This window comes from Haemorhous mexicanus, chromosome 5 (genome assembly GCF_027477595.1).
Source record: "Haemorhous mexicanus isolate bHaeMex1 chromosome 5, bHaeMex1.pri, whole genome shotgun sequence".
NCBI lineage: Eukaryota > Metazoa > Chordata > Aves > Passeriformes > Fringillidae > Haemorhous > Haemorhous mexicanus.
In genome coordinates, this window is record NC_082345.1 from 74,399,982 (window position 1) to 74,412,960 (window position 12,979).

The 12,979-nt window shown below is 47.9% G+C and overlaps 1 protein-coding gene across 1 annotated transcript in view; it reads left to right on the top strand.

Moving 5' to 3' along the window:
* The window catches only part of EXOC4 (exocyst complex component 4), a 366,741-nt gene extending 354,715 nt beyond the window's left edge, over positions 1–12,026 (top strand). Inside the window, exon 18 of the mRNA XM_059847577.1 lies at positions 10,741–12,026. Coding sequence (XP_059703560.1) covers positions 10,741–10,978 — 238 coding nt within the window. The 3' untranslated portion in view covers positions 10,979–12,026. The remainder of the gene's footprint in view (positions 1–10,740) is intronic.
* Positions 12,027–12,979: the final 953 nt, after the last annotated feature.

Here is a 12,979-nt window from a genome sequence, read left to right on the forward strand (position 1 = left end):
CTGAATCCCTCATCCAGGAGATCCACAGCTCCATGCTGATGGCCACCACTTCTGGACATCTCAGATTTTGGCACTGATCCCATCCTGGTTTCTTTCTGCCATAGTTGCTACACTGGCCTGATGGACCTGACCACAGCCTAGTGCTAGACCAGACCACAGCGACTACAGCTTAATGGACCTGACCAGAACTACTACTGGAGCAGGACACACAACTACTGACCACAACTACTGCAGGAAAATTGACTTGATGAACCTGACCACAGCCTACCCCAGGCAGACATTGACTTGTTGGACCCAACCATGGCCTACTACACACAAACACTGACTTGAGGAACCCAAACTCAACCAACCCCAGGCAGACAAACATTAACCTGTGGAACCCAACCATGACCTCCCCAGGCTGACATTGACTTAGAAACCCAACCATGGCCTACCCCAGGCAGACATTGGCTTGAGGAACCCAACCATGACCTACCCCAGGCAGACATTGGCTTGAGGAACCCAACCATGGCCTACCCTGGGCTGACACTGCCTTGAGGAACCCAACTATGACCTACCCTGGGCAGACATTGGCTTGTGGAACCCAACCATGGCCTACCCCAGGCAGACATTGGCTTGAGGAACCCAACCATGGCCTACCCAGGGCAGACATTGGCTTGAGGAACCGAAACTCAACCTACCCCACGCAGACATTGACTTGAGGAACCCAACTATGACCTACCCTGGGCAGACACTGCCTTGTGGAACCCAACCATGGCCTACCCTGGGCAGACATTGGCTTGTGGAACCCAACCATGGCCTACCCCAGGCTGACTTTGACTTGTGGAACCCAACCATGACCTACCCCAGGCTGACTTTGACTTGTGGAACCCAAACTCAACCTACCCCAGGCAGACACTGACTTGTGGAACCCAACCATGACCTACCCCAGGCTGACATTGACTTGAGGAACCTAACCATGGCCTACCCTGGGCAGACATTGACTTGAGGAACCCAACCATGACCTACCCCAGGCAGACATTGACTTGAGGAACCCAACCATGACCCACCCCAGGCAGACATTGACTTGAGGAACCCAACCATGGCCTGCAGACATTGCCCTGAGGGCCCTGCTTGAGCTTCTGCCCCACTTCTGCTCTGTCCCCATTAGGCAGATCCCATCATGCCCTTCACCCTTCAGCACTCCCAGCCATTCCTGGTCTATCAAAGCTCAGCTGGCACCACTGAGCTCCTCCCCAGCCACCTCCAGTTCCACCTCACTGATCCTACATAAAGCTGGGGGTTCCCACAGTGATTGTTCCCAGAGGGAAGGGAACATTGTGGGATTTTTTGCTGACTGGAGCAATCTCTGCTGCACTTTTGTGGAAGTGCTGACTGCCTCTTCTTTCAGCCTACATTCATTTCCACGTTCCCTCCAATTTATGCATGAGGCAAGGGGAAAAAAATCCCTTAATATTCCTTATAAACTGGCAGATGGTATCGATAATTTTTTATTTTTTTTTACTATATGCAGTAAAATGCAAATGCATGTGGCTTATTTGCAAATGCTGGCATTAATAACTGATATTTAAACAGGTCAGATTAACACTTTTACTGATCTATTAAAAAGATTCTTTTCCAATCATTTGCACACTCAAAATCAACTTTAATACAACATGTAAATTGAATTTAATTTTTTTATACAAAATTGCATTTATCTTCCTGAGCCATTAAATTTACTATTTAATATGTACTTTCCAGCTCACTTGGCTAGAATTTCATTGCTCTTTATCTGTATAAATTTAATTAGCCTTGATATCATCAGTATATTATAGAACTAATTAAAGATTTAGATAAGTGCTGAGGGTGCTTGTTTAATACCCTATAAAGTTCCATTTGGAGAGGGAGAATTTCCATCTCTCATTAGGATCAGCCGGTCTGGAGCTGCAAGGAGTGGCTCAGACATTGTTTTTTTGAAGAATTATTTAATGGGCTTTAATGGGTTTATCCTTCCTTTGGAGAGCTGTGTAATTGCTGTGTCTCACTGCACGCTGGGAGGGGCTCTGAGGTGCTCAGGGATTGGGTTTAGTGCTCTGTGGGGATGCTCAGAGATCCCCCATTCCCAGAATCCCAGGGATGTTGAGGTGGAAAAGCCCTCCAAGGTCACAGAATCCACCTTGTCATCAGCCCTGAGTGCCACCTCCTTGGACACCTCCAGGGATGGGGACTCCAGACCTCCCTGGGCAGCCTCTTCCAATGTTTACCAACTTCTTCCATGAGGAAATTCCTTCTGATCCCTGTTTGCCACCTCTTTCCATGAGGAAATTCCTTCTGATCTCTGTTTGCTACCTCTTTCCATGAGGAAATTCCTTCTGATCTCTCTGTTCGCCACCTTCTTCCATGAGTAAATTCCATCTGATCTCTCTACCAACTACTTCCACGAGGAAATTCCTTCTGATCTCTCTACCAACTTCTTCCATGAGGAAATTCCTTCTGATCTCCCTACCAACTTCTTCCATGAGGAAATTCCTTCTGATCTCTGTTTGCCACCTCTTTCCATGAGGAAATTCCTTCTGATCTCTCTGTTCACCACCTTCTTCCATGAGGAAATTGTAATGGTGTTCACAGGGGTCCCAGGGTGAGGGAAGAGATGAGAAAGTTGACTCCATGTTCAGAAGGCTGATTTATTATTTTATGATCTATATTATATTAAAACTCTACTAAAAGAACAGAAGAAAGGATTCCATCAGAAGGCTGGCTAAGAATAGAAAAGGAATGAATGACAAAGGTTTGTCTGTGACTGAGCCAGTCTGGACAGCTGGGCTGGGATTGGCCATTAATGAGAAACAACCAGGTGAGACCAATCCCAGACCCACCTGCTGCATCCCACAGCAGCAGAGAATCTTTGGTCACAGTTTGTTCCTGAGGCCTCCCAGCTTCTCAGGAGGGAAAAGATCCTAGGAAAAGGATTCTTCATAAAATGTGTCTGTGACAGGAAATTCCTTCTGATCTCCCTATCACCTTTTTCCATGAGGAAATTCCTTCTGATCTACCCACCTGAGCCTCCCCTGGAGCTCGTGCTCCCAGCAGGGCAGCATTGTCCAAGTGATGAACCCTTGGAGGGAGGGAGGGAAAAGGAAATAAGAAGGAAATATTGATGAGAAAATAATAGCTAAGGCAGATAACGATCAGGATAAAAAGGAGGAGGGAGGACAGGAGAGAGCTTTGGGAAGGGTGGTGATGTTCTGCATGTGCCTTACCCTTCCCTTTTCTAATTAATACTTCATTTAAGAGCTGATTTCTCATCTGTGTTTGACAAAAAGCTCTGCAGTGGTGACAAACCCGGTGACAGAGCTGCACGTGGCACCCAGAGGTGCTGGCTGGGGGGTTTTTATCCAAAATGGCTTTGTCTGTATGAAAAGCAGCCCCCAGGTGAGCTGATTGGTATGTAGGGCTTCATACGCCGTCTCTGTGGTTTAAACTTTAAAAGGGAAAATAATTGGATTTTCTAACGAGGCTGTCTCTAATTAGAAGGCTGTGCTTGTGCCCTTTTGAATAAATACACTTGTTTTTCTTGCCTGGCTCTGTAGCTGATCAGAGCCCTGCATGGCTACTGAGCAAGGGGTGAGGGCTTCCCACCTCTGCTACTTTTTCCTGCCTTGGATAAATGACTTAATTTTAATTATTCTCCCAGCTTTTTTTAATTAAAAAAACCCCAGTATTATCCTTCCATCCCTGGATTATTTATTAAGGGCTGTGATTTGCAGAGCTACCACAGGAGCATGGAGCCCCGCTGTACTCCACATTCACTTTTATTTCTTCCTCTCCTGCTTTGTTTCCTTTCCCAGATCATTTCCCATCTTGGAATTTCACACGTTTTAGGATTTTTAAGTGGTGTTTTTCACGTTCTTGTGCTTTTTTGTGTTCTTTGAGCACAGCCCCAGAGCCCCCTGTGCCTCCTGCCCCAAATTGTGCCACGTGTGGTGATGGGGCAGCTGCTTGCAAGGGGCTGTGGATGAGATGAGCACAGAGAAGATGGAGATCACAGCGATGGGAGCATTTTTGGGCTCTTTTTGGGGTTTTTCAGTAGCCAGGTAGGGGCTCCTTCCTCACCCCAGGCACACAGGGGAATGTCCAGGCCTTGGTCTGGTGTCTGAGAGGAGCTGAGGGTGACCAGAACAGCAAAACCATCCCTGATGGGACCTCCCCTAAAGCACTTTGGGCTCTTCTGGAGGCACAGAAGGAACATTCCCATTGGTGACCCCAGAACTGCTCCTGGTGATTGAAAATCAAGGGAGAAATCTGCAGAAAAGACAATCAGGATTTCCATTCCCTCGTGGAATGGTGTCTGAGGTGCTGTCCCTTATTTTAGGGTTGTAGCTGCAGTTCAGGATGAGCAGTGGTTGGAAAGAGGAACTGGATCCATCCCTGGAAGCGTCCAAGGCCAGGCTGGAGCAACCTGGGATGGGGAAGGTGTCCCAGTTGGGATTAGATGGTCCTTAAGGTCCTTTCCAACCCAACCCAACCCAACCCAACCCAAGCCATGTGTGATTCCATGGAAAGCTGTGAGGCAGCTGTCCCCTCCCATCCCTGTTTTCCATCCCACCATCAGGAGCTCTGGAGCTGGAGCCAGCAGCTCCCACATTTGCAGATCTTTGATTTAAAATGCTGCTCACTGAAGTGTGTGTGTGTGCAAACATCCCCTCAGCCTTCACCTGGTGCACAAATTACAGTAATTGCTGCTTCACCTGCATTTCCCTTTGCCATTCTGAGCTTTCAAAATTATCTCTGCGAGCTCCTGCCTGGAACTCATCTCTGCTGCCCCATATCCAGGGCCCTATAGCCATCCTCAGCTCTTCCCCATTCCCACCTCCAATAACTCCAAAGGGAAAATCCCCTGGGATTTCCTTCTTTCAGCCAGGCCTGAAAATCCATTTCTTCTGCATTACTTGACTGAAGTCACCTCTTTCAGTCACCTTGACTGAAGTTAACTATTTCTTGTTGTTTTTTCTTTTATTTTTTCTTTTGCACTCACTCATCCACCTCTATATTTATATGTCACGGTTCCACTGTGATCTTCAAATATCAAAACTGAGTGATTTTATAACCACAGCTTTGGTCTTTTTTTATCATCTTCAGTTTCTTGCTTGTCCTGCCTGGTGGTTTTTCATAAAATCACAGAATCTGGGTTGGAAAGGGCCTTAAAGATCATCCCCAACCCCCTGCCATGGGCAGGGACATCTTCCACTGTCCCAGGGTGCTCCAACCTGGCCTTGGACACTTCCAGGAATCCAGGGACAGCCCCAGCTCCTCTGGGAATTCTGTTCCAGGGCCTCCCCACCCTCATCATAAAATCTTCCTTCTCTCCTGTCTCCCTGTCCCCTCATTTAGTTTTTATCCAGATTTCCTATAAGTGCTTCCTACTTAACCTTCCTGACTTTCCCATCAGAGCAGCAGCTCCGGGTGCTGCCAAAGCTCCTCCCTAATCCCCCAAAAGAGAGGGAGATAAGGGACAGAGCTTCCATTTCTCCTTTTTTGCCGTTCCCTTTGGCTAATTCAGCGCCCAGACTGGAATTCCTGTTCCCGTCTGATGCAGAGCAGGCCCCCAGCCACACCAGGAAGGGATAATTAAAGTGGGATCCTTCATCCTGAAACATCACCTCCTCTGAAGAGGAGATCAAGTCATTCTCAGGGAAATCAGGATTTCATTTGGAATTCACCTGGCCCCCCTTTGAAAACTTTATTTCTTTTTTTTTTTTTTTGGGTTAGAGGTGAACATTAGCATTTAAATGGAGAATGGTATTAATAGCCCTCAGAGGAGCTGGGCTCACCCTGATTGCCTTTCCTGAGATTTTTCTTTTCCCCTCAATGAGAAAGCTTCTTAATTTTTATTCTCTTTCTCCAAGAAGAGAGTTCAAGAGACCATTTTTTAATATGGGTATCTATAGATAGATAAGCTCAAAATGCCTCCTTGCAGAATGGGTTCATGGTTGGCACTTTGCTGTAGTTTCTTTCAAAAGTGCTGCTTAAAAGCCAACAAAACAGACTGCTTTGGGGGTCAGGTGGGTTCTGCACTTTTGGTTTTCCCATGGGATGTTTTTTTTCCTGCAGCTGGGAACCATTTTGTCTTGGCTTAGGGCAAATTTGGGAGAGAATCCCCAAAGGTGTCCCCCTCCAGAAAGCAAACCCTCACAGCCCCTCCCCCAGCCAGTTGGGGAAGAATTCCTCAGAGAGAGGTGGAAAGAACCTGTTTGTTTAACAGGCACAGCACCCCCAGCACACAAAATGAACAGTACTGGGTGACACCACTCTGTCACTGCTCTGAAGGAGATGACAAATTCAGAAAGTCTCTCCTGGGGAGGTCGCTGTTATCAGTCCCTCCGGCGCTGGGGCAGCTGCTGCAGCCACAAGGTGCAAACTCTGGGTGTTCCCAGGTCCCAGTCTGGAGCAGGTTCAAGCAGGTCCAAACAGGAAAGGAGAAACAATCCAGGAGGAAATCTGGACTGTTTAGCTAAACTAACTAATGAGCAGAAGCAGAAAGGCAAGAGCAGAGCAGGAGCAGAGCAGGAGCAAGAGCGAGAGCAAAGCAAAAAGCAAGAGCAGCCCTGTGTACTGTCCTGTCTCTGTGTCCCACCAGCTGTGGAGGAGGGGCTGATAAGAGACCAAAACAAAACTTTCCCTCTTCAGAGCCAGTCTTGAAGGCACAGAACATAATATCCAGCATAGACAGAACAATGAATGGGGATACAAGCATCATGTGTCACCCTAGGACACATTTCCATCCCATTAAAGGGATATTTAAATGTCCCGGTCTGCTCTTAGCGCAGAGCTGTTCCTCCTGTCCTGGTGGATCTTCAGGGGCAATTCCAGATGGATAAAGGGTTCAGTTTTGTCCTAAAAAATGCCCAAAATATTCAAGGCAGCTTTGGACTCAATCCCATTGCCAGTGGTCAGAGGAACAGGCCATGGGTGTCTCAGTTGGGATGTGAGCTCATCACATGAAAAATGGATTTTATTTTCTTAAAAATTAACAAATCTGTGTCATCCAAGCCATCAAAAATAGTTAATTATCCTGTCTGAGCAGGACGTTAATGATTTGGGATCGCTCAGACAGTCCTTCACCCCTCATTCCCCAAAAAGTGCCATCAACACTGGCCTGGATGCCCATGGAGAAATTTTGTTACTATCCTGAAGAGCTGGAGGCCTGGAGCAGATTAATTCCCTTGTAAAGAGCAGCTCTTATTCCATAGGAATATGGGAGAAGAATTCCTGTGGAATGAGGAGAACCTTCCCAAGAAGAACGGGTTCCTAAGAACCTGTTCCCTGTGTTTGTGTGTGCAATCTCTCCTGTCAGATCAGCCCAACAAATCCCATTGGTGCTTTTCAGCATGGCACAAGTACCTGGGAGTAAACATGGAAATAAAAGGATTTCTCTGTTGGGATGAGTCCCTGGGACACTTTGTTCCCATCAGCTGCATTCCCACAATCCTAGAATGACTTGGGTTGGAAGGGACCTCCAAAACCATCCCTGCCATGGGACACCTTCCATCATCCCAGGCTGCTCCAAGCCCTGTCCAGCCTGGTGTTGGACATTCCAGGGATGCAGGGGCAGGGAAGTTTTGCTCCAAAGCAAAAAACTCCAAGGCCTTCCCAAGGTGACAGAGCACCTTAAAGGAAAAAAAGGCAAAAAATGACTAAATCTGCACAAACTGACCACGGGGCAAGCCCAGCAGCACAGCCCCATCCTCTCCTCACAGCTCCTTCCTCCCTCATCTGTCCCAAATCTGGGCTGAGTGGAGAATTCCTGCACCTCACAAACACAGGACTCATCTGTCACTCTTCTCAGGATCAGATTATTTTTTAATTTAAAAATTTCCTCTGAAAGAAAAGGGGAGCAAGCGAGGCAGCAGGGAAGGAGCACAAGGTGTGCATTTTTAATTGGGTGCAATTAAAAACCTGCCGCTGTGCCACGGCAGCGCCTGCGGCCAAGCCCCATTTGCATGAGTAATTATTCACTCCATTACAGAGTCTGCTCAACTTTGCCTCCCTTGTCTTTGAAAGAATTAATAAATATTGATCAGACACTCTCCTGTTTGCCTTCGCCCAAGCAGCTCTGATGGACTCGGCCTCTGATGTTATCAAATAATGAAATATGAAAGAGGGAGTGGGACGAGCCTCTTGTTCTGGGATTTTTTATTTAGGTTTTAATTTTCCTTTCACAAGTGCGTTTGTCCCTGCCATTAGAAACCCTCCTTTGACTATCGAGAGGTGGCTGAGGAAAGCGAGTTGTAAAGGATGGAGGGAATAAATAAATGGAGGACTGTAGGAGCATCAGGGGGTGGTGTCGCTGTCCCCGGCTAGATGGTGACAGTGTGGGGGTGACAGTCCCTCTGTTTCGGGGCTCTGCAGAATCCCAGCTACCAGGGGAGGCACAGCACGGAACAAAAAGACAGCAGCAGCAGCACGGGCCTGGGTGGCACTGGGTCACTTTATTTGATGTTACACTCCCCGAGTCTCGGGGTCCCAAGCAAGGGGCTGGGGACAAACAGCAGCTTATAAAGGGGGGCAGGTCTCAAGGGAGGATACAATGTAGGAACTGTGGGTGGAATACAAGGGAGGAAAGCTGCTCGGGACAGGAGGGGTTAACAACTGGCTGTGGGAGGAAGGAGTCTGAAACTTGGCAGAAAAGTAGCTAAGTAGCAAAAAGATAAACTGACACCTGGCTCAACTGAATAACAAAGGCAGGTCTGTGTCCCTCTAAATTCAGGGGGAGAAAAACCCCAAAAGGACAAATCACACAATAACCTTCAAAATAAAAACACAATGCAACAGGGTGGGATGGTGGGGACGGACGGAGAGGAGAGATCTCTGCAGCCAGGTCTGGAACTTGGGGGTTACTGCAAGGGCCTGGGGGCAGGGACCTGCTGGGAGCTGCCAGCCACAGCTGGAGCAGGCCTGAGAGAAGAGAGGGGTAGAGAGGGTGAGAGAGAGAGTGAGAGGGCAAGAGCGTGAGAGTAAAAGGGTAAGAGAGTAGGAGAGTAAAAGGGTGAGAGAGCGAGGTTACAATACAATGAATCTTCTGTGTTGAATATTCTAATTCTCACCAACCAATCTAGTACAAGATATAAATCCTACAGCATTTGCATACTATAAGATTAGTATATAACATTTACATACTATAAGATATGTATATAACTATTGCATACTATAAGAACTATAGTTACTATATAAACATACATATATATATGTGTGTGTATGTGTATATATATATATATATATACACACATATATATATATATATATATATATATATATGTATACACACTATATTTACTATAAGAATCCTTACATGACCATACCGTGTTGCATTTTAAACCCTAAAAACTCCTCTTTGGGCCCCTTCTGCCAAGCCTAAAAAATACTCTTTGGAAACCCTAAAAACTGCTCTTTGCAGTAGTTTTAAACCCTAAAAACTCCTCTTTGGGCCCCTTCTGCCAAGCCAGCAGGGTCTGCTCTGACCCTTGGAGCTGCCTGCAAGCAGAGGGAGTTGTTCCATCCAAAGGGGATTACCTTCAGCCAGCCACACCATTGTTTTCCAGGTGTTCAGTAACTGAGGGATCTCAAAGCTTGCTTTCATTTCAATCTCACTTACAGTTTCCATATTCTCCAAATATTTTTCCAGGCAATCATATTTATAAGGCTTTCCTGTTTCATCTTCCCCAACAGAGGACAGGTGAGGGGAATCTGCTCTGTAGAATGCTGGCCAACTGCTTTGTGGTTTTAAAGTTGGGGTTTAAAAACCAAGGAAAAGAACTACAAGTTACAAAAAGCTCAGTCTGTCATCTGGCAGATAGGTTAATAAATAATTATGTGGGATTAGCAAACCTGACCAAAGAGCAAATTTAGCTCCCCAAGGTCTCTTTTGGCTTTAATGTGGGCACAGCCAAGCACAGGGAAGCTGATTTACCCTCCCCAGACCATCAGCCTGGGCAGGAAAAGCTCCCAGGGCTCAGCCAGGGGATATCTGGGGGCAGAGGAGAGGAGCTCAAAGCAGGGGTGGAACTGGATGGGCTTCAAGGTCTCTCACAACCCAAACCATCCTGTGAGTCTCAGTAAAGGGGATTTCTGTCACTTTGACTTAAGACCTGCCCACGTTGGGCGCAGGGTGCCCAGAGAAGCTGAGGCTGCCCCTGGATCCCTGGAAGGTTGGATGGGGCTTGGGATGGAGCAAGAGGAGCTTTGGGGTGGAACAAGAAGAGCTTTGAGATCCCTTCCTGTAGAGGGATAGAACGTAAGAAAATAAAGATGGTGTAGAAAGCAATCTCACCCCTAAGGAGTTGCAGCTGGGCCAATAATCAAAGATTAGGAACAGGCCTGGCTTTAACAGGCCACAGGTGTGACCAATGAGAAAAAAAGTGCTGTAAAAGAGTGGGGTGGTGGGGTGAGAAGGGAACTGGAGTCAGTTGGCTGCTCTGTGAAGAACAGAGTCAGTTCTCTGAGGAGCTGCCCACGAGAAACACCGAGAAGGTGTGAAACTTTTGTGATAAGGAGACAACAGCGTGGAACCCCTGCAATAAGGTGACAGCACCTTCCAACCCAAACCAGCAACTGATGATGTTCAGCAGGAAGATGTCTGTGCTCTGTTCAGCCTTCTCTGCTCGTGGCACTGCTGAATAAAAGCAGCAGCTCGTGCAGTTGTGCAAAAGCAAAGGTCTGGGCCATCGAGCCCCAGAGCTAAGCAGGGTGTTTTCCTCTCTGCAGGCAGTATTACGAGATGCTCTACAACACAGCAGACGAGCTGCTGAACCTGGTGGTGGACCAGGGCGTGAAGTACACGGAGCTGGAGTACATCTACGCCCTGAACCTGCTGCACCGCAGCCAGACGGGCGTGGGGGACCAAACCACGCAGAACATGAGGCTGCAGCGCCTCAAGGAGATCATCTGCGAGCAGGCTGCCATCAAACAGGCCACCAAGGACAAGAAGATCACCACTGTGTGACCCCCTCTGCCACCCCCCTCAGCCGCGGCCAGCGGGTGGCACCTCCGAGGTTTTGGGTTTTTTTTTTGTTGGTTTTGTTCTGTTTTAATCAAAGGAAAAGTGGGAATCTTCTGGGCGTTGTGGTGAGGAGGGAAATGCTGTTTGAGATGTGGGGTTGGGGTGGTTTTAGTGTGTATCCATGTAACACTTCTTTAATGTTCTCCCAAAAGTGATTCCACAGCAGGAGCCCCAGCGGGGTTTGGGGTGGGATGTTCGGCTTTGCTCTGCTGCTGCTGCTTTGCCTTGGGATGTAAAGGGAGCTGTGGGGTGGGAAAAGGGAAAATTGGGGTCTTGGAAGTTCAGACCACCCCAAATAATCAGCACCCTGCCAATCAATCCCAGACCTGCTGATCACACGTGGGACCTTGGTGGTTTAAAGATCTTTTTCAGAGCCTGCTCAGCTCTGCCAGTGCTCCCTCCAGGCTGTTCCCACGTGAAGTTTCCTGCTGCTTCCACTGCTCAGAGATGGGATTGTTTATTCCTTCAGGTGGTGATCAGCCAGTTCTGCACGTGGGAGGTAGCACGGGACCATTTGTTTCCACTTCTCCTCTTTCATTATCCCGGAGCCATCTGGCGCCAGCTCCTGCAGCGCCGCGCGGATGCAGGAGAAAATTGCCAATACAAAATAACAAAAAAGCTTCCTTCTCTTGTCCTGAATGTCATCTCTGAGTCCCCCCCCCAGCTCCAGGGATATTTTCTGGCTGTCACTTGATGCACTGGAAGGATTGGCAGGGTTGTGTAGCTCAGCACCAATGATCAGCAAGGGCAGGAGGGCACCAAATCCAGGGTCTGAGGCACACCCAGGGCACCAATTCTGCCCTGCCTTGACCCTCTGGATTCACCTGGCAGAAGGTTCCTTATTCCTCCAAAATCTGAATCCCCTGCACTTGTATTTGCCAAGAAAACTGGGGGCCCAGCTGGGTTTCCTGTGCTGAGAAAGGTTCTCTCTGAGCTGTAGGTGCTTTGTGTGTCAACCTTGAATTGCAGAATTAAAGGATGTTTAAAAGCCCTGGTGGTTTGTCTGGCTGTTTTTAAGAACTGTCATTCCTGAGGTGTTTAAAAGATTCCTTTCCAGGCCCAAATTCAGTGTTCTCCAAGGCTCCATCAGTGTGGGAATGATTTTCTGAGGCACTCAGTCCAACCCTCAGCTGCCGCAGACCAACTCTCACCATCCGTGTAAGACACAGAACCCATCAGTTCTTGTTGTTAGGAGCCTTCCGAGGTTCTTTCCCTCATTTTATTCATAATCTGATTTTTTCTCATGTCAGTATTGGCCATTAACTGCAGGAGTTCCTCCCTTTCCCCGATGGGTTTGCAGGAGGGGGGGGAATTCCATGAGGGATGGTGATGGGATGTTCCTGGGGTCACAGCTCTGTGTTCACCTCCTCAGACACGGCCACGTGGAGGTCCTGGAATGCTGGATGTTCCCACCAGGACTTTGGGAAAGGGACAAGGAGCTGCTTGGGACAAGGAAATCCCATTTGAGACCCTTTGAGGTGTGGGACTGATGTGTGAGGAGCTCTGAATTCAGACTGGGCTGCTGTGGCCTGGTGTGCAGCTGGTTAATTATTAATGTCTTAATAACCTGAGGCTCTGCTTTGCTGATCTGAGGCTTTGCAGCCCGCATGTCCCACCCACCCAGCAGCTCTGCTGGTGGGGGCCAGGACAGATTGGATAAAATCAGGAAAAATTCATCTTTGGGAATAGTTTTGAGTCTAAAACAAATTCTTTAATATGGTTTTTCTCTCAGCAGCAGGGACTCACCTACAGCAGGTGGAGAGGAAAGAGAAGGTTTTGCAATTGAGGCAATTAGTTTGCAATTAACTGGTGTCTCCTCAAGAGCTCAGACTCTCAGTCCTCTCCAAACCTTCACGAGGGAAGTGAATATTCCAGGGGTCACACCAAGGAGAAAGGCAGGAGCGGGGTGTGGGATGAGGGAATCCAGACCCCATCACCTCATTC